Below are 20316 nucleotides of genomic sequence, written 5' to 3'. Positions count from 1 at the left end.
CCATAGGGCACATGGCCATCCCCAGCCATAGGGCACATGGCCACCCCCAGCCATAGGGCACATGGCCACCCCCAGCCACAGGGCGTATGGCCACCCCCAGCCATAGGGCACATGGCCACTCCCAGCCATAGGGTGCATGGCCATCCCCACCCCAAGGTGCACGGCTGTCCTTACCCACACCCCTGATGCACTGCAGCAGGTTTATGATCCCTTGCCTCCCGGCTCGCCACAACCCCCCATGGCCCCCAGCCCTGTGCTGGCACCATCGCTCCGGGCGCTGTGGTTTCTGACCCCATCGATGTGACTCCTCTGTTGTTGGTCTGTTCCAGCACTCGGGAATTAATAGCTCTGATGCGGAGGTGCTGACCCTGTATAATGTGACAGAGGCGGAGAGCGGGGAGTATGTTTGTAAGGTTTCCAATTATATTGGCGAGGCCAACCAGTCTGCGTGGCTCACTGTCACCAGACCTCTGGCAAAAGGTAATCGGAAGGACGCCCAGTGGGACGCTTTGGGACCTCCAGTCCCCAGCGGTTGAAAACACAACTCTGGGCTCTCTCGTTTCTGCTGTACTTCTGGTGCAAAAAGCCATGGAAAAATACCCCGTGGGGCCGGCGGGGCTGCGTGCCGGGTCCTGTCCCCCCCCCCCCCTTGTGCTCCCTGCTCTGTGCTGTCCCTGTGTCTCCGTCCTCGTGCTCCCACCTCCCTCGATGCCCAGCCGGCCCTCCCCGAGCTCTATTTTTCCATGTGGCCCATTGCCAGCATGCTCCGATGGGCAGAACCGTTGGTGAAGGGTTTTTAGTGGCGTCTCTTTAGGTCCGCCCGGATGAGGGGTCATCCGGAGGGTCTCTGCCAGGGGTCTCCACGGTTTCTTGCCTGCTCCCGGGGCTCTGCCAAATCAGGCTGCTCCCTCCTCTCTGCCTCTTCCCCCCCAGAAGATCTCATGTCGTTTGCTTCTCCGTTTTTTGCTTCCACTCTCCCCCTCTAGACGGCTGGCGTTAACACGACAGACAAAGAGATGGAAGTCCTTCACTTAAGGAATGTCTCATTTGAGGATGCTGGGGAGTATACATGTTTGGCGGGTAATTCTATTGGGATCTCCCATCACTCTGCATGGTTGACAGTTCTCGAAGGTATATACTCCTCTTCCTGTCCCTTCTCCTCCCTTGTTTCCACGTGTGTCGGATGCATTGCTGGGGGCTGTCGCTTTGCTTTGGGTGTCGATGGGCTGCTGGGCCCATCGTTGCTGCGCGGATCCACGCCTGATACAGCAGGCAGGGAAAGTTTTTGGGGCGCTGCGTGGGCGCCGCTCTTCTGCCAAAAGCTTTGCCCTGTTATCAGCCGCTGCTTGGGTGGTGCTGCTGGGAACACGCAAGGTTTTGGCTCTTCTGCCTCTCTCTGAGGGCTCTGTTCTCTTGGGGGAGGGGGGTCAGGTTTGGGCTGCTGGGGGTGATGGCAGCTCCCAGGTTTGTGGCTGCGCCGTTCATAGCTCCGCCACCCCCCTAAGTCACAAAGTGGGGCTGTGTTGTGGTGCTCAGGGATGGGATCTCCTCTCCCATCCTGCAATACATCACTGCTGCTGCTGCAGGTGCTTCTGGCTGCTCGGCTCCCTCTCCCAGCACCCAGCCGTGCCTTCCAGCCCACCGTAACCACAGATCCCAATGGGTGTGCAGCTCAGCGTGGGCAGAGCTCAGCCCCACAGGAAGGGGAGAATCCCCATGTAGTCCCCATGCAGACTGCATGGTGCCGTCCCACACAGAGTGGGGATGGGCACGGACCTCTGCTTCACACCCTGCTTTCCTGCCCCAGGCAGCTGCAGGTGCAGCGTGCATCCCAAGGGCATGGGTACGATGCTTATCCCAAGGGTGAGGGTGCAGCGCCCACCCCATGGGTGCAGTGCAGCATCCCAGCAGCCTGACCACTCCCTGCTGCACGTGGGAGCATCCCACACCAACCCTCACCTCTGCTGAGAGGAGCCAGGCTCTGCCCAGCCTCACTCTTTGCTCCCACTGATGCCTTTTCTGTGCCAACCCAGCTATTGAGGACTCACCAGCCATGATGACGTCCCCCCTCTACCTGGAGATCATCATTTATTGCACCGGCGCCTTCCTCATCTCCTGCATGGTGGTGACAGTCATCATCTATAAGATGAAGAGCACCACCAAGAAGACAGACTTCAACAGCCAGCTGGCCGTGCACAAGCTGGCCAAGAGCATCCCACTGCGCAGACAGGTAACAGAAAGTAGAGAGGGGGTTTCTTGGCTCCTACTGCCCCTCCTCAAAGAATTGCCCTTTCCCTGGGTTGGGATGGATGGTGCACCATGGCTGTCCCTCGCCATGCTGTGTGCGTGGCCCCGTGGCAATGAGAGTAACCAGGAGGATTTGTGACCATTTAATATTGAGATGAAGAGCGCGTGCTGAGCACCGAGGATCCCCAGGCTGTGCGTTTTGTAGTACCAGCAAGCAGGAAATCAATTGCAAACGATACAGGCGTGCTCCAATGTTGAGCAGCAGGGAGTGTTCAGGAGTTGGGGGGGGTCCCGGTTGTTGTCTCCCCACTGGGAATGGGCGGCCGTGGCCCCAGCGCTGCGTGAAGGTAACCCACAGCCCTGCTGCAGGTGTCGGCTGACTCCAGCTCCTCCATGAACTCGGGTGTGATGTTGGTGAGGCCCTCACGGCTCTCCTCCAGTGGAACCCCCATGCTGGCTGGTGTCTCTGAGTATGAGCTGCCCGAGGACCCGCGCTGGGAACTGCCACGGGACAGGTGAGGATGGGGTGGGATGGGATGGGGTGGGTGGGATGGGGGTGGGGATGGGGATGGGGATGGGATGGGATGGGATGGGAAGGTTTGAGGTGGGGTGAGATGGGTGAGATGGGATGGGGATTGGGATGGGGTGGGGTGGGGTGGGGTGGGATGGGGTGGGGTGGGATGGGGATGGGATGGGGTGGGGTGGGATGGGATGGGATGGGGATGGGATGGGATGGGATGGGGTGGGTTGAGGTGAGTTGGGATGGGATGGGATGGGGATGGGAAGGTTTGAGGTGGGGTGAGATGGGATGGGGATGGGATGGGATGGGGATGGGGATGGGGATGGGGATGGGGATGGGGATGGGAAGGTTTGAGGTGGGGTGAGATGGGATGGGATGGGGTGGGGTGGAATGGGATGGGATGGTTTGAGGTGGGGTGAGATGGGATGGGATGGGATGGGGATGGGGCAAGGGGATGGCACTGAGTGTAGTGGCCGTCCTGCTGTCCCAGCATGGCATTATGTCTGTTGTCCCACCAGGCTGATCCTGGGCAAGCCGCTGGGAGAAGGCTGCTTTGGGCAGGTGGTGCTGGCCGAGGCCATCGGCCTGGACAAGGACAAGCCAAACCGTGTCACCAAAGTGGCCGTGAAGATGCTCAAGTGTAAGAGGCGATGGGAGTGGGTCTGTGTGCGGCACCCACGTGTGCACGGTGTGGGGGGATGCAGGCCAGCCTCCCTGACTGCTGCCTTTGCTGCCACAGCCGACGCCACAGAGAAGGACCTGTCTGACCTCATCTCCGAGATGGAGATGATGAAGATGATCGGCAAGCACAAGAACATCATCAACCTGCTGGGGGCCTGCACGCAGGACGGTGAGCGGGCGAGGAGGGGCTGCCAGCACTGTGCTGACGGTGGGGTCCAGGCACGTGGCTCAGCCCCGTTCTCCCTCAGGGCCCCTCTATGTCATCGTGGAATATGCCAGCAAAGGCAACCTGCGTGAGTACCTGCAGGCACGGCGCCCGCCGGGTATGGAGTACTGCTACAACCCCACTCGTGTCCCCGAGGAGCAGCTCTCCTTCAAGGACCTGGTGTCCTGTGCGTACCAGGTGGCGCGTGGCATGGAGTACCTGGCCTCCAAAAAGGTGTGAGCTCCATCACGGTTGGGTGCTTAGGAATGGGGCCATGGGGCTCCGGGCACCGTTTGACAGCCCTGTTCTCTGCACAGTGCATCCACAGGGACCTGGCAGCCAGGAATGTGCTGGTGACAGAAGACAACGTGATGAAGATCGCTGACTTCGGGCTGGCCCGTGACATCCACCACATCGATTACTACAAGAAGACGACAAACGTGAGCGTTTGGAACCCGCTGTGCCAAGCGACCTTTGGCCATCCCCATGGGCAGCACTGAGCTGATGGGGTTCTCTTGTCACAGGGCCGCTTGCCAGTGAAGTGGATGGCCCCGGAGGCTCTGTTCGACCGAATATACACTCATCAGAGTGATGTGTGAGTATGCCAGGCACTGCCAGGCACTCCTGGTGTAGCTGTGCAAAGCTCTACCTGTGCACCCGGAGCTCTCTGTGATGCCCGTGGTGGCTCACGGTTTGTGCCCACGTGTCTGCCTGCAGTTGGTCCTTCGGCGTGCTGCTTTGGGAGATCTTCACTCTGGGCGGTTCGCCGTACCCTGGTGTGCCTGTGGAGGAGCTTTTCAAGCTGCTGAAGGAGGGCCACAGGATGGACAAGCCCAGCAACTGCACCAACGAGCTGTGAGTGCTGGGGGGGCAGTGGGAACGTGGGCACCGTGCCTGCAGTGCCATCCGTGCTGAGCTCTGTGCTGGGTGCAGGCAGCTGCACGCTGGGGAAGGCAGATGCTCAGAATTACTTTTGCAGTGTCCCCTTACCTGCAAAACGTCAGCTAAATCTGTTTGCAATGACATCAGGGCTTCCTTTGCTATTGCTCTGCAGGAGTGAATCCCAAAATGACCCCGGGGTTATGCCCTCACACAGCAGCCCCGTGTCCTGCCCCATGTCCTTTCCTCAAGAGGCTGAGCCCCACTCCCTGCCCCACATCCTTCCTCAGGGGGCTGAGCCCCATTCCCTGCCCCATGTCCTTTCCTCAAGAGGCTGAGCCCCACTCCCTGCCCCACATCCTTCCTCAGGGTGCTGAGCCCCACACACTGCTCATTGCCAGAGGCAGAGCTGTGCACCCACAGATGCGCTCAGCTCCCCCCACCCCATACAGGTACATGATGATGCGTGACTGCTGGCACGCCGTGCCCTCCCAGCGCCCCACTTTCAAACAGCTGGTGGAAGACCTGGACAGGATCGTGGCCATGACATCCAACCAGGTAGGAGAGCCCTCCACGTCCCTCCATGCCCCTCGCAGAGCTCCCCCCCTCCCATGAACCCATCCCTTGCAGGAATACCTGGACCTGTCGGTGCCTTTGGATCAATACTCACCCGGCTTCCCAGCCACACGCAGCTCCACCTGCTCTTCTGGGGAGGACTCAGTGTTCTCCCACGACCCACTGCCCGATGAGCCCTGCCTGCCACGCTGCCCCCCGCACAGCCAAGGGGTGCTAAAGCGGCACTGAGGCTCCGCACGCAGCTGTGCCCACCCAGCACCTCGGCAGGGAGCTCTGCCCAAAGGTTTCATTTCGCTGTTTGCCTGTTTGGTTGCCTCTCTTTGTTTTCATCATCCATTTAAACCTTTCCCACTGTGCTTGGACATCTCCACGTGGCGGTGCCTCAGTGTGTCCCTATGGGGCTGATGCACTGTGTGAGCATCCCAGCGCTGCCCAAACCCACATCTGTGGGGCTGCGCAGCGAACCGTGCATCAGTGCTGACAACAGAAGTCCCGTGTACATAGCTAAAATATGTATAAATATGAATATATATTTACATGTCTTTTTAAAAAGGTTGTTACCAGAGCTATACCAGTTTGGTAGGAAGGTACTAGTGGCTGGTAGATATCAGTTGCTCTATATATATATATATATATATATTAAAAAAAAAAAGAAAAAAAAAGAAAAAAAGGAAAAAAAATAGAAAGAAACAAACAAAAAAAAATCCATATATTTTGCTACATTTGCTGTTTTTTATTTTTTTAAATTATGTCCCCCCCACCCTCTTTCAGTTTTAGATCCCTCGATAAGGAATTGCTGCTGCTGCTGCTTCAGTTTTATATGGGGTTGTATTAAAACCATACTAAATAACGTTGTCGATGCCTTTCGGGAGCACACGGCCAAGGTGCCAATGGCCTTTCCCTCCCCCCCCCCCGGGGGGCTGCAGTGGGGCCGGGTTCAGCTTCAAAGCTGGGCACTGGAGCTCTGAACCCCCCGGGCTGTGCCTTACCTGGCCTTCCCCATGGGGAGGAAGGGCCATGGGGGCTGCTGTGTCCCCATCCCTTCGTCCCCCCCCATCCCTTTGTCCCCCCCCATCCCTTCGTCCCCCCATCCCCATCCCTTCCCCCCCCACCTCCAGTCCCTGACGCTGGGAGCGCGGAGTCAGGGCGCTATTACTTGAAAAGTTTATTTTGCCTTTGTATGGAGAAATATTATTTGTTGTAAACTCTTCTGTAATGAATCTGGAATTCTTGTAATTATTAAAGACTTTAACCAAATTCTTGTAATTATTAAAGACTTTAACCAAGCGGTGCGTTTACGCCGTCGCCCATCCCGTGTGCTGGGAGATGCTTGGGGTGCATGGGGGCAGAAGCTGCTCTCCCCCTTCCCCCTTCCACCCACATTTGGGGGTTGGCTCCCTATAAAAACACCCCATTTTCCAACAGGGAAACCCTCAACTTTCTCCTCCTTTGCTACCAAAGCACGTGGCCGTGATGCGGGGGTGCCTGCAGATGTGCTGGATGCTGCACACCGATGTCCTCGCCAAGGCCTCGGGATTCCAGCTGGGCTCCAACGATGGAGATGGGGGATAAGGATCAGGGTTAAGGTCAGGTTAACCCTTTCCCTGTCCTTGTACCCCCAGAAGGGGTCACAAGGAGCTGAGTCCTGGACTGGTGGCCTGTGACAGTGTGCCCGCATCCGTGGCCATGTGTTGGTTAATGCAGCAAGGCTGCGGGTCGCAGTTCTGTCTCATCGTCCCTTTTAAAAGCATCTGCTTGTTGCTATTTCCATGCGTAAATTAAATCGATCAGCCGCTCTCCCCCCCCCCTCCTAAATTAAATAGGGCTTTTAATCAAGTGATTTATGTCGGATCCGCAGCCTGGGATTAAGCTCACAGCAGCAGGAGGGGGAGAAGAAAAGAGGGGGGGGGGGGCCATAAATCAGCGCTCTCCCTGGGAGCGGTTTGGCTGTGGGAGCTCTGCAAGCGCGTGTTTACATCATCAGAAAGTGCTGCTCTCACCATCTCCTGCTCATTTCCTGGGGTGAGCAGGAGGGCAATTAAATATGATAATAAGCAGAGCGGCTTCTCCACGCAGCACCGCGAAGCCTTTGCAGGGAAGGTGCTGCTGGGCTGAGCTTGGGGGGCACAGGCAGCCCTGCAAAGGGAGATGCTGCCTGCTGTCCCTATGGCAGCCACAAGGGAAGGGGAGCCTCAGCAGCGCCGGTGCTCCGTCAGCCCTCAGTGCATTTTGGGCCCCCCTCACAACTCTTTGTCCTCTCTCCCTTTTCCTTTTTCTCTCCTTTTAAAGCCCTCCGGCTGCACAGGACCCCAGACAACCTCCTGGCCTCGGCCCAGGTTCTGCCTGAGCTCTGCTTTGTCTCGCTGCCAGGCACCGACACACCGTGTTTGTAATTCCACCTCCGTGCAGCTCCATGCAGGTTTAACGGGTGGCACTGGGGATGCTTTCCCCCCTTCCTCAGCCCCCCAGCAGCCAGACCCAGCCTTGCTCTCAGCTGTACATCACTCCCTGTCAGCTCACACAGCAGACACTTCTGGGCCTTGCTTTCATCCAAACAAAACGTCACTTCTGCCCTGGGCTGGCTGCAATAACTCCATTCCTGTGTGCAATCCGAGCACTGCCACCGTGCAGAGCAATCCCACAGCCCCACTCCACGCACTGATGCTGGGATGTGCCAAAATCCCCACCTGTGGGTACGGGAAGAACATCCCTGAGCATCCCACGGTCCTCCTGCATCCCAGTGTGAGGATGCACAGAGCTGGGATGGATCCAGGAGCCCCAGGACCCCTCTGTCCACACCCCATAACTCTCCCTTTCCCCTCCCCATGAGGTTTGGTTCTCCAGCCCGTGTTCTACATTATTTTAAGCTGGTGTAAGGCTCACTCGTCTTTGTTACAAATTTATAACAGAGACAGAAAGCCTGCTAGGAATGTAATGCTCTAATACAGGAGGCCATAAATCTCAGCCTTTGTTGTGCTTGGGCCTCACTAAATCACTGCTTTTCCCTCTGAATATTAATCTGCTCTAAAAGTGCTGAGCGGTGCATCTTTCCCAAATGGCTTTTAGGGGAAAGGCTGATGTAAGGGCCGTGGCACAGCCCCATAGGACATGGGGAGCAGGGATTGGTGCTGCAGGGATGGGGGGAGCGGGGCAGGGGGGATGCAGGGAGCAAAGATTGGTGCTGGAGGGGCTCAGGACGGGGAGCATCACCAGCCGTGTGCCATAGCAGCACCAGCATGGGGATGCCCAGGGTAGGAGAAAAGCCATCAAATGGGCTCCCTGGAGTCAAAGGGAGGGCTGAAAGGTGTTTGGCACTGGTGGAGCTGGAAAAGCTCTACCCACGCCAAAGCACACACAGCCTTGGAGCTCTGCACCATTTAATTTGCCCGATGTTGCAGAACAGAATGCAGTAATTTATGGGGCTCTGCTTAGTTTGTTTCCTCCTTGCTCTCAGTGCAGCTCGGAGCTGCATTTCCCCTGCTTTGCTCCTGCAGTGCTGCAGGGCCGGAGCTCCATCCTCCAGGAGGTCTGTGGGGTCAGAGAGCAGCAGGTTTGGGGTATGGCTGCAGGTTTGGGGTATGGCTGCAGGTTTGGGATATGGCTGCAGGTTTGGGATATGGCTGCAGGTTTAGGGTATGGCTGCAGGTTTGGGATATGGCTGCAGGTTTGGGATATGGCTGCAGGTTTAGGATATGGCTGCAGGTTTAGGATATGGCTGTAGGTCTGGGGTATGATTGCAGGTTTGGGATATGGCTGCAGGTCTGGGGTATGGCTGCAGGTTTGGGGTATGGCTGCAGGTTTGGGGTATGGCTGCAGGTCTGGGATATGGCTGCAGGTTTAGGATATGGCTGCAGGTTTGGGATATGGCTGCAGATTTGGGATATGGCTGCAGGTCTGGGGTATGGCTGCAGGTTTGGGGTATGGCTGCAGGTTTGGGGTATGGCTGCAGGTCTGGGATATGGCTGCAGGTTTAGGATATGGCTGTAGGTCTGGGGTATGATTGCAGGTTTGGGGTATGGCTGCAGGTCTGGGATATGGCTGCAGGTCTGGGATATGGCTGCAGGTTTAGGATATGGCTGCAGGTTTGGGATATGGCTGCAGGTTTGGGATATGGCTGTAGGTTTGGGGTATGATTGCAGGTTTGGGGTATGGCTGCAGGTCTGGGATATGGCTGCAGGTCTGGGATATGGCTGCAGGTCTGGGATATGGCTGCAGGTTTAGGATATGGCTGCAGGTTTGGGATATGGCTGCAGGTCTGGGATATGGCTGCAGGTTTGGGATATGGCTGCAGGTTTGGGATATGGCTGCAGGTCTGGGATATGGCTGCAGGTTTAGGATATGGCTGCAGGTTTGGGGTATGGCTGCAGGTTTGGGATATGGATGCAGGTTTGGGATATGGATGCAGGTCTGGGATATGGCTGCAGGTTTGGGGTATGGCTGCAGGTCTGGGATATGGCTGCAGGTTTGGGATATGGCTGCAGGTCTGCAGCTCTGCCAGAGGGTTTGTTCTGAGCAGTGAAGGGGTCACGGGGCTGCCCTGGGATCAGCCCTGACCTGGACACATCACTCAGCAGCACAGAGCTGCACCCACCTGGGGGTGGCAATGGGCTCAGATTGCAGGGTGCAACTGCTCCCATTATCCTGTATTAGGTGGGACTGGCTGTTCTCCTCAGTTGTATTTAAAGACTATCAGAGAAGCAGTCTTTCCCAGGAACATCACCCATTTATGGGAATTAAGACTATTATCTCAGACATTTTCTGCCCACCTCTTGCACTGAAACCCCCAACAATTTGCAGCTCTTCCCAAACTCATCCTGCACCCTGAAAGCTCTGCAAAGCTCTGTTCTGCCCTGTGCTGAGAAGGACACCTGGGCAGCATCCCATAAACCCTGGGTATGAGCAGAAGAGCAGCTCCTGTCCTGCAGATTGCAGCCTGGTCTGGGAGTTGTGCTGGAGGAGAATAAACCATTTTATTTCATTTTATTTTTGCTGAATGGAGCTCTTGGCTCAGCATCTCACCTGCTGCTATGGGGTTTCTCTGCATCCATAGGTTCCTGCTCTGCCTGTGACCAGTTGGTGCTGAGAGCACCAGCACGTGTGCAGCCACCACTGCAGTTTTGCAGGGCTGAGCTGTGTGTGCTGGCTGCTGAATGCTGCCTGTATGTGCAGAACTGGAGCCTGGCTTGAAGCAAAAGGGCTGCATGGATACTGGGAAGCACGAGGTCTTTACATCTGCTCTTCTGCAGCTTCATATTTTGGGCACAGCGCTGTGGAGGTCATTGGAGCTGCCAGCCCTGCTCTGTGCTGCAGGGAATGCAGGCTGAAAGGCACTGCAGGCAGGCACAAGTGCTGCCCAGGTGCAGCCTGCAGTGCAAACACTGCAGCACAAACACTGCAGCGTGCTGCTGCCTGCTGGCTGAGACTGGCTGTGCTGCTGCCCTGAGGTGCAGAGCCCCAGAGCTGCGCCAGGAGATGCTTCACTGGTTTGCATTGTAGGGAAAAGGCTGGCTGAGATTCATGCAGTAATTACTGTGTGGCTCCTTTGTAGTAGGAAAACACGTCCCCTGATGATAGTGATGTAAACTATTGACTGCTGGCAAAGAGTGGGAGCTCGGGGGAGGGAGCAGAGCTGGAAGAAGTCATCAATATGAATGGTATTATTGCATGTATGTGTGTTACTGTGGGACAGGGATCAATTCCCTCAAATTGCATTAGGATCTGCTGAGCTGCTCCTCCTGCACAGGCAGCTCCTGAGCTGCAGCTGCTCTGCACACAGAGTCTCTGCTCCTGGCCCTGTGGCACAGCCCTGGTTGTGGCAGCTGCTCCTGGGAAGTGCATGCGTGCCTTTTTCTGCCCTCTGAATTGACACCATTAAAATGCAGACATCCAGGATTGCACATTGGTTTTATTGCCATGGCAGAGGTGCAGGTACAGAGCTAAGCTTGCAGCAGACAGCTATCCCTGCACTGCATTGTGATTCTGTATTGCTATTAAGAGCCCAAAGTCACACGTTTAAAGTGCTGATAATGCCCCGACCTTGAGATGACTGCATTTTTTTTGTTGTCTGATTGTTCTACAAGTTGTCTGACCTCTAAAAAAGACGCAGCACCAAGCCTAGCTTTCATCTGACAGTCAGTATAAATATCTACAGTCCATAAAACAATTTCCAAATATTTACATACACCAAAAACTAACAAATGCTAAAAACAGTTTCAGTATCCTCCTGTGGAGTCTACCACAAACCAGCAGCTGACGCTGGAGTGTATGAAGAATCATGTTTAAAAAGTCTGAGGGCAGCTGCTATGACGCAGTGCTGAGCTGGGTAAGGTTTTAACCAAGTCTCAGCTTGTGAAATACGTGGCTCTGCAGGTTGTTGCCTCACAAGACCCAGAGGGATGCTGAATAATGCACACCTCTGTCTCCCATGGCAGCTGGGCTGCTCCTGTCAAGCTGCAGCAGCAGGACAAGATGGGAGGCATGGATGCGTGGCTGTGCTCCTGCACAGGATTCTAAAGTGCAGAATTCTGGACTTCCAGACTAGTTCATTCTGCACCTGGACCCCTGTGAAAATGAAAAGCTGTCTTTCCTAATATTTAGGAGCGCAAATACCTGGTCAGTGAGTAACAGCAGAGACAGCAGTATAAATAGGAACATATTTACAACATAAGTTAAAATGGTGGGGGTAGGGGTGCAGTACAAAGAGAAGCTGGTGCTATGCTCACAGCTGTAGCATTGTCTGCCTGCTAGTAAGTTTGAGACAGAGGGAAAGGGCCCCTTAGGACTACTGACACCTCTTTGTAAAGCAGTCTGCAGGACAGACACTCTTTCCTTTTAAGGAGGTGCAGAGATGAAAGCTCCTTTCTTCAGCCTTGAGTGTCCTTGCTGGCCTCAGGCTAGACTCCATTGGCACCAGCCTTGCTGCTCTGAGATGCCTCCAGTTTAGTCTGAGTGTGAAAGTTGCAGATTTTAGGCAGTACCAATACAAAGGCTTCTTAAAATACAACAACATTTGACTCAGATCAAAGCTCTTCAGGGTAAAGGAGCATTTTACTGTCAATATAGCTCAGCCTGGACACCCAAACTGGCCTGAAGTGGACATCCTAAATCAAGGTGTAAGCAGCTGTATTGCAATCTGTTATTCACAGAAAGGAAAGAATAATGGAAAAGGGAAATTACTGTACATATATACACATATAAAGATACAGAAAGGCACTTAATACTGGGCTGGTTCTGACAGAAGATGAGTTCTATCCAAGTGTTTTAAAGCAGACTGCTAAGGAAGAGTACAAAGGGCACAGTGACAACTCCCTCCAATTTGCCTGGAGTCTGCCTCAATAACATGCTGTGTCGTGTTCAGCAGCCCTCAGTGCAGCTCTGATCCACAATTTCTCCAGTCACTGCTGAGCTTAACATTCAGAACACCCTGTAGCACGAATTTCCACAGCTGGACTATGAGCTGTGTGACAAAGCTACTTGAGAAAGCCTAAACATTCTGAAATGCTTACCTCTTGTTGGAGTGGCTTAACTGGCACCTCTGAGACTGGTAATTTCTCTGGTGGCCGAGGTACAAACTCTTCATTCTTCGAGGAAAAAGGTAACTTTAAGTCACAGAACCCTCCTGGAAAACAAAGCTTCTAGGCAGACCCCATAAGGTCCCTTGTCAGAACAAGGCTGTTCCCTGCAAGGCATCTTTGTGAAACCAATGCCATTTCCATCATTTCTCCTCCACTATTTAGTAGGGCTTTTGTGAAATAACTCCAGCTGCTGACACCACATCCTAACTGCCATACCCTCCTTTAGTTCTCTGTTGCTGCTTTTATCAGATTGGACTCATACAAGGAATTCCCCTCAGCTTTGTGTTAAGAGCCACAGGCTCTGGCTTTGTAACCCTGGATGCATTGGTACTTTTTGTCCTGGACAGTTCAGCCCATGTTTGCTGAGGCAGCTGAAAAGAAGCCACCTTCAACTAAGATAAATGAACCTGAGTTGAAGCTCACTTTGTGTTTTTGCTCTTCTCTGACCTTTCTTGCCTGTGCAATGGGGGCAGGATCCACCAGGGTCTCCTGATCTTCAGGAATGGATGTCATCACTTCCTCAGTTTCACTTATCTAAGGAAGAACACAGAGCTCAGTACAGGCAGAATTTCAGTTCTTTTGGAGGGTGGAAAAACAGGATTCACGTCACAACGCCTCACTTGGGTAATGGTTCAACCATTAACCTGAGAGCTTTATTCAAATAACTCACCTTATTTTCTGGAAGAGGTTGTGGCTTTACATCTATTAAGTACAAGGCACGCGAGAGCAGGAGCAGAGATGGTGGAACATTCTCTTTTAAGTGCAGATCTAGCCACTGGGAAAAGAAAACTGGGTGCAAGTCAACACTTACTTAGCAGTCCTTGTACTTAGAAGATCTTAGAGCTATCTCGAGTTTGGCTACTGAAATTCTAAGCTACCACAATGAGAAGAGAGAGTTTGGATGACTTTGGAATACCTACAGAATGGACACTAGAGAGGAAGTTTCCTCTTTCCTTTGTATCTCCTCGTATTTCCTCCCTTCCTTTGTATTTCAGATAAGCTGTAGATCATTCAGTACCTACAGCAGCATCTGTAATCTGTTTGAATGTTTGTACGAGACTGGTGTTAGCTCTACTAGAAGTTCTGGCTACTTCAGAAGCTTAAAACAATTTTCCCCCCTCTCCCAGTCTTTATTTTGCTTCTAACCAGCCACCCCCAGCTCTTTGCTCTCCAAAGCAACATGCATATTTCACGCTTTAGATCTCAGCTGTGCAAGTCAGGATCCATCTAAAAACCCTTGGAGGAATCCTAAGAGAAACCTGATTCTGTTCTGCATGAATGTTGTGCAGCATTCTGTCCTGGGAGAAACCTGACTGAACAACTGAACAGGAATCACTCACCTGTTTGAGCTGTTCCTTCAGCTGCTCCTCTGAGAGACCCAATGACCGCATCCCTCTGGCTCTGCATGCACTCTGCAGTTCAGACACACTTAAGCCATTGACTCCTTCCTTGGCAATCATCTGAAACGAAACATTCCTATCTAGGCATACAGTAAAGCCAAAACTTGATAAGCTTGAGGCTAAATAAATGCCTTTAGATAAGCATAAAGTCACAGCAAGGCAGAGACAGGGCAGTGCTGACTTTCTGACTAATGCATTCTGTCCTTGAAAAATGACAGGATCCACCCAGCTACAGAGGATGAAAAATGCTGGTCCAGATTTTTTTTCAGTACAGAGAATTTCACTTTTATGTGCAATCCTTCAGTGGCCCTGAGAACTGTGAAGATTGGATGCTTTAAAGCTGAACCCGCAGTTAGTCAGGTATGTACTTCTGAAGTACATTTCTTTCTAGGAAGAGCCTTTCTACTCTTTCCTCTAAATCCCAGCAGGATTAACACCATTTCAAATTACAGTTCCTACAGAATCATAAGATGTAGGCTACAAGTGGCTTCTGGAGATCCCCAGCCCAACCTCCTATTCAAAACAGAGTTAGGCTGAAAGCTGCTTTACAGAATCACAGAATCACAGAATCACCCGGGTTGGAAGGGACCTCAAGGATCATGTAGTTCCAACCCCCCTTCCTAGCAGGGCCACCAAACATCCACATTTAGATCAGGCTGCCCAGGACCCCGTCCAACCTGGCCTTGAACACGTCCAAGGACGCGGCATCCACAACCTCCCTGGGCAGCCCGTTCCAGGGCCTAACCACTCTCCTTGTAAAGAACTTCCCCCCAACATCCAACCTAAATCTTCCCTCCTTCAACTTGGATCCATTTCCCCTAGTCCTGCTGTTGTCAGCCCTTTTGAAGAGTTTACTCCCCTCCTGGGTGTAGGTTCCCTTCAGGTATTGATAGGCTGCAATGAGGTCACCCTGCAGCCTTCTCTTCTCCAGGCTGAACAAGCCCAACTCCCTCAGCCTGTCCTCATAGGGGAGGTGCTCCAGCCCCCTGATCATCTTAGTCGCCTCCAAAAGCTGTACATCAGGGCTGATTTCAACTTACTTCATCATCTGCCTTGATAGTCCTGAGCCTCAGCAGGAGCTGAAAGCGGAGCAGATTGTTGGTGCCAATGGGCTGCAGCTCCAGCAATTTGCAAAGCGCTACCAACTGCGGCCGCTCCAGGTGTTCCAGGGTCAGCTCATCCTCAAAAAGCTTGGAGAAGCTCACAATCTCTTGGGTGCTGGGTTTGTGGCCAGTGTGACGAATCTTTAATGAAAAAAACAAAAAAAAGCCAACCCAATTAAAACAAAATCCCACCTTCTGAATCAAAATCCCACCTTCTGCCCCTCTAAAGAATCCCTTTCTGTTTTTCACACTGGCATTCCAGCCTCTCACTGGAAACAGAATGATAGAATCAAAAGGCACATTTTACCTGGTGCACATAGGAAGAGAACTGTTTTCCTTGTCCTGCATCTGCTTTGTTCCTTTTGGCCATCTCTGCAATGGTCTCTTGCAAGAACTTTGCTAATTCCAGCTTTGCGTTTAATTTCTTTTTCTGCTTTTCTTCCTTCATTTAAGAAAACCAAAAGGGAGAGGGGTTGTAGGACAAAGATGAAATAAAACTCCTTGTGCTGTTGTATGGATGTCCTAACTAGACTGCTGGAATCTCTGAGAACAGCACAAACCTTTTTTGACTCTGTCTCAAACGTTGAGGGCAGCATTTCAGGAAAGAGTTTCAAGAACACTGGCAACAGAAACTCCATGAAGGGAACAACAATAAACACCAGGAAAGGAACCAGCCGGAAAAGATCTGCACAGGTCCTCAGCAACTGCACAAAGAAGAGCACAGCAGAAGAGATTATTCAGCTGGAGGAAAAGAAAGAACTGTCCCAAAGAAGCACGGAAACCACGCAGTTAAATGTCTTTTGCTACAGTAAGCCTCTGAATACGCCATTATAGCAAGTTGTTGTTCGTGTGTCTGGCACTTACCCTTCGTCTCTCTCTCCTAGTGAGAACCTGACCATGCAGCAGCCTCCACACCATCCTGGCAGCAACCTTAGTATCAATCCAGAGCAAGTGGAACCCGTTGTAATAATGCTTCACTTCACAGACAATTTTTTGGTGCCAGGATTTTTTCCCTACGTGGTTTTCTGTGTCTCCTGCTGGTGTTGGGGTGGGTGCAGCACCTCGGGTGGGTGCAGGCTGCTCCTGGGGCTCCCGGAGCACACAGGTGGATGTGTGGAACCATTGCACGGCTTCAGCTGCAGGGTGAGGCAGGCGGGGGTCCAGTTGTGCGTGGGGCTGGTGTTGTGAAGGGCGTCCACAAGTCTGGTTTAAGTGCAAATCCACCAGTTGGACCAAAGCAATCGCTGGAGAGCACGGAGAGATGGAGTGCAGGAGGAGCTGGGAGCCTCTGGAAGCAGAGAGGTGGTTAAGAAAAGCACGGTGCTCCGTGGCTAAGCTGCCTGAACACCAATTTGCGTGCTTGGTGCCACAGCCTGTGAAAATAACCTCACGGCTGCCTCAATGCCTGCAGCTCCGAGCACTGAGCAGTAAGCAAAGCACCGAAAATCCCAAGGCGACAACTTTAATTCGGGAGGAGGACAACACGAGGCTTCTCACTGCTCCTAGGGAGAACTTCCACGGACTGCCAGGAACGCCTGAGCACAGAGGGCAGAGCCGGGTGCCCTCTGTCCCCCTGTGCCCTCCGTCCCTCGGTGCTGAGGCCGCACACGGGTGGCTGCTGAGGCCGGCTGGATGCTCACAGGAGCGCTGAGCCCCCGCTGCGCGCTGTGCCAGCTGCAGAACCCAACAAATGAACCCAGCCCTGCGATCCCCGGTACCGAGGCTCCATCCCCGCAGGATCCGACGCATGCACGCCTTACCTGGACCTGAGCCTGGGCTTGGCCAGCGCCAGCAGCGCGCTCCAGCTGCGCAATGCCATGATGCGGTGCCCCCGCCGGCCCCGCTCCCCGCCCGGCGTCCAGCCTCGGTCCGCCGAAGCGATCCCATCGCGCCCTGCTCCCGACGCTCTAGCCCTTCAAGAGGAGCTCTATGGTTCCCTCCGCGTCGCTCCATAGCTTCGCGGCACAACCTCTGCGGCGGCAACCAATCAAAACGCAGGACACAACAGCGGAAGGGCGGGGGCGGGGCATGACCCGAGGTGACCCTGGAAGCGGCCTCTCATTGGCTTCGAGGGAAGTGGCGGTAAGATTTGAGGGGCGGGGCTTAACGCGTGATGTCCTATGGGTGACGCCACGGTGAGGCGGTGGCGGGAAGTCGTGAGGTGAGGTACGGCGCTGCGGGGCGCGAAAGGCAGCGGCCTGCCTCCTTCCCTCAGCCTCGAGTCACCCTGCAGGTGACCTCACAACTATGGAGAGCTGTGAGATCGTGCCTTTTGATGTCCTCACCTGCAGCGGGCGGGAGGCAGCACCGGGTTCCTCACACGCCTTCAGGGCTGAGAGGAGGTTTGCGTGGAGCTGCGATGTGCTGGGGGTGCCAGCAGGCCCTGAGCGATGCCGTGTCAGCCTCACAAAGCATTCTCAATGAGGAACAGGTTTCTCTCGTTGTGGCTAAGGCAGGTGAATGGTGTTTAAGATGAGAAATTGGGAAGGCTGGATAAGAAGCACAGCAGGGTGTGTAGCAGGGCTCTTGTTATTGCCTCAGTGTTGCCCATTGGTTGAAATCATGTTGCCCATAAGGGCTGGCCTTCAGCTCCTTTAAATTCTGGGGAGAAAAGCACTCTGCCATTAACCCACATTCTGTATTAGTATCAAAACCACTTGTTAGTCTCATGTAACAGTACAGTTTGAATCCTGATTGTGATTTAAGTATCATAAGGCAAATGTTCAGGGCTTCTTTCTGTTTGAAGGAGGGTTGGGTGCTTCTGTTTTTAAGGGGAGCCATACAGGCCGACTCCCACGCTTAGGAGCCCTGTGTGTGATTTGAGGCATGGCTCCTGGAAGCAATTACCCGGCTTTATTTAAAGCAGAACATTCTTCAGGGAGAGCGCAGCACCTCTTTGATTGCTGAAGATCATTGTTTTCTCTCTGGGTTATTGTAAAGCATTGTGTGGCCTAGGAGGAATGCTGGGCCTGGTGCTGATGGAACTGCAGTTTGGTGTTGGTCTGAGCTGCTCAGGAGGAGCCCTGTGAGCAGGAGTGCAGTGCCTGGAGGGAGGCAAAGCCCAGAGAGGGCTGGAAGGAGCAAAAAGCACAATGTTCAAAGCATTGTGCTGAGGTGATGGCAGGGGCTGCTGGGTACAGTCAGTGTAGGCTGAACGGCGGTCCTGATAAGCATCTCTAATTACTTGTGAGTGCATGTTCTTCTCCCAGCAGCTGTTTGTACCTTCCTTGCAGTCCCTGCACGCAGGGTGAGTAAAGAATGTGTGCTTAAGCAACAGTTCTGTGTTCACAGCTTTTAATCGTTTCTTCTGCTAGGGGTGGAGGTTATCATCTGCTCACTGACTTTTGCTTTCACCTCGATTATGATGAGTTAAAACTTGCTCTAGCCCTATGTGTAGTTTCTTATCCATCAGATGATTTCAGAACAATAGCGAAAACTGTCAGGAAGAGGAAGAAATAGTGTGAGAGAAGGCAGGAATGGGAGAAAACATCAGTACCCCCGCAGTAATAGTTTGAACTGCAACACTTAGAGAAGACTTGAGAAAGAGAGAGGGCCTTTTTTAGGTCACCTCCATTTCTGATGGCTTATTGCATTTAAGAAGGAGCAGAATTGCCTTTTAAGTTCACTTTATTACAGCAATTATCCCCTTCCCCCACCCCCAAGCACAAGAGAGAAGCACCTCATTATTGTGGGCGCTGGGCCGCAGGGTCTGGGCAGTGCTGTGAGTTTGGGAATCATTGCTCAGTCTTTGTTCAGTGACTCGTGAAGCTCTTCTCTCTTCAGTTTCCTCTTTCATGTTGGATCATGCCTCTCTTGCCACCCAATGCATTGTGTTTCACTGTCTGATATTTTTCCTCTGCTAACAGACGTCGGATTATCTTTCCATCTTGTTTACTTTCTGTTCCCTTGTGCTTTCCTTGCTTTCCATTTTTTGCATGGTGATTTTTTTTTTTTTTTTTTTTTTTTTTGTGCTGCAGGAAAGATTTATTGTGCATAGTTGGGTTGTGATTTCTTCCGTGAGGGGAAAAAAATTGGGGGGCTGTGGAGGGAGGGAATTAATTGTGAGCATTTCAGTGTTTAATTTTTCAGCCAAATTAGGATTAGGAGCTGTTGAAGGTTTTTCTTTCTCCATCCAACCCACATGCCAGATCAACCCAGAATCGTGAAGGCACGCTGGAATCTCCCCAGCAGAACTGGTGTTTGTTTCCCAGGCCTCATTACCATCCAGTAGTAGTAATTAAATGCATCTCAGCTGCTGTGCTGGTTTCGTAACCACAGCACAGATGAGTGACACGATGGGCTGCTGTGCTTCCAGCCGGGCTGGTGGCGATTGTGCCCTCACAGAGAGCGGCTGCTGTTGGGCTGCAGGGTTCGCACACGGGCAGAGGGCAGCTGCTGTTGAATCGATCGGGCTGCTGCTCGCATGGAGCGCAGCGGCAGGACTACAACCCCCGTGATGCTTTGCGGCGGGTGCCGCCCGGGTGGCCAATGGGGAGCAGAGGGGCGGTGGCGACGCGCGCATGCGCGGAGGTGCCGGCCGGTGGGGGGGGGAGGAGGCGGAGGGCGCGGAGCGGGGCCGGGACGCGGGCCCAGCGGCACGGAGCGCCGCCTTCCCCCGCCGCCAGCGGTCGCCCGCGCCCCGCCGAGCGCCTCCCCTTGGCCGCCGCGCCGGCCGGGAGCGGGCGGTGGGGGGGGCGGGCGGCCTCCCGGGGCGGAGCCCGGCGCCAGCGGCGGGGGCGCGGAAATCGAGGCCGGGGCTCCGTCGGGCCTGCCGTGCGGGAGGAGGCGGGCGGGCCTCCGCCGCCCCCGCCGCCGGCCTTTGTCTCCGCTGGGCTCGGAGGACGCGGCGGGGGCAGTTAGAATGGAACAGATTGAAGGTGAGGGAGGCGGGGGCGGCCCGAGCCGTTCGTCCGGGTTTTTAAAGGGTCCGCGGCCGCCATGTTTGCTGCTGCCGGCGCTGCGGCGCGGCCCCGGGGCGGGAGGGGACGGGAGGCGGTGGGCGGCGGACGCGGGGCCCGGCTGCACCGCGCGCTGCCGCCCCCGAGTGGCCCCGGGTTCGAGGCTGCGGTCGGGCCTTAACCGGAGATCCGGGCCCTGCGCTGCTCTCCGGTCCGGCCGTGCTTCCCGGGAG

At 54.1% G+C, this 20316-nt stretch overlaps 3 protein-coding genes across 13 annotated transcripts in view; 2 read left to right on the top strand and 1 right to left on the bottom strand.

Moving 5' to 3' along the window:
- Window positions 1-6365, top strand: part of FGFR1 (fibroblast growth factor receptor 1) — a 20804-nt gene extending 14439 nt beyond the window's left edge. For 2 of the 4 annotated variants that reach the window (XM_042886261.1, XM_042886260.1), the window contains 11 exons: window positions 987-1131; window positions 2034-2236; window positions 2617-2762; window positions 3286-3407; window positions 3507-3617; window positions 3697-3887; window positions 3971-4093; window positions 4178-4248; window positions 4371-4508; window positions 4985-5090; window positions 5163-6365. In XM_042886261.1, the coding sequence (XP_042742195.1) occupies window positions 987-1131; window positions 2034-2236; window positions 2617-2762; window positions 3286-3407; window positions 3507-3617; window positions 3697-3887; window positions 3971-4093; window positions 4178-4248; window positions 4371-4508; window positions 4985-5090; window positions 5163-5336 (1530 nt within the window). In that variant the 3' untranslated portion in view covers window positions 5337-6365. The remainder of the gene's footprint in view (window positions 1-986; window positions 1132-2033; window positions 2237-2616; window positions 2763-3285; window positions 3408-3506; window positions 3618-3696; window positions 3888-3970; window positions 4094-4177; window positions 4249-4370; window positions 4509-4984; window positions 5091-5162) is intronic. The other 2 variants (XM_042886259.1, XM_042886262.1) reach the window with 1 other exon arrangement.
- Window positions 6366-10995: 4630 nt separating this feature from the next.
- Window positions 10996-17024, bottom strand: LETM2 (leucine zipper and EF-hand containing transmembrane protein 2). 2 transcript variants are annotated; one of them, XM_042886275.1, is made up of 10 exons: window positions 16946-17024; window positions 16050-16473; window positions 15746-15889; window positions 15493-15627; window positions 15123-15326; window positions 14023-14142; window positions 13353-13457; window positions 13106-13216; window positions 12614-12688; window positions 10996-12052 (listed from the first exon to the last, which is right to left on the bottom strand). In XM_042886275.1, exons 1-10 carry the CDS (start codon window positions 17002-17004, stop codon window positions 12002-12004), a joined length of 1428 nt encoding a protein of 475 aa, XP_042742209.1. In that variant the 5' UTR covers window positions 17005-17024; the 3' UTR covers window positions 10996-12001. The 2 variants fall into 2 exon arrangements, with proteins under 2 accessions (XP_042742209.1, XP_042742210.1); XM_042886276.1 differs by having other exon boundaries at window positions 13130-13216.
- Window positions 17025-19966: 2942 nt separating this feature from the next.
- NSD3 (nuclear receptor binding SET domain protein 3) overlaps window positions 19967-20316 on the top strand; it is a 29244-nt gene continuing 28894 nt past the window's right edge. For all 7 annotated transcript variants that reach the window (XR_006181519.1, XM_042886317.1, XM_042886316.1 and 4 more), the window contains exon 1: window positions 19967-20062. The gene's annotated coding sequence lies outside the window, so the exon portion shown is untranslated. The remainder of the gene's footprint in view (window positions 20063-20316) is intronic.

The sequence above is a fragment of the Lagopus leucura genome, unplaced genomic scaffold (genome assembly GCF_019238085.1).
Source record: "Lagopus leucura isolate 7727_CA_CO unplaced genomic scaffold, USGS_WTPT01 Super-Scaffold_100056, whole genome shotgun sequence".
NCBI classification, from domain to species: domain Eukaryota; kingdom Metazoa; phylum Chordata; class Aves; order Galliformes; family Phasianidae; genus Lagopus; species Lagopus leucura.
Note: the sequence above shows the minus strand (reverse complement) of the source record. Positions and strands in the feature narration are given on the sequence as shown.

Excerpts from the sequence above, each read along its gene's own strand:
- LETM2 (XM_042886275.1), bottom strand. The coding sequence starts at position 17,004 with ATGGCATTGCGCAGCTGGAGCGCGCTGCTGGCGCTGGCCAAGCCCAGG. Across the intron at positions 15,628-15,745 it reads TTGAGACAGAGTCAAAAAAG|GAAGAAAAGCAGAAAAAGAA; the intron begins GTTTGTGCTGTT and ends TCTTAAATGAAG. Across the intron at positions 14,143-15,122 it reads CTATCAAGGCAGATGATGAA|ATGATTGCCAAGGAAGGAGT; the intron begins GTAAGTTGAAAT and ends GTTTCGTTTCAG.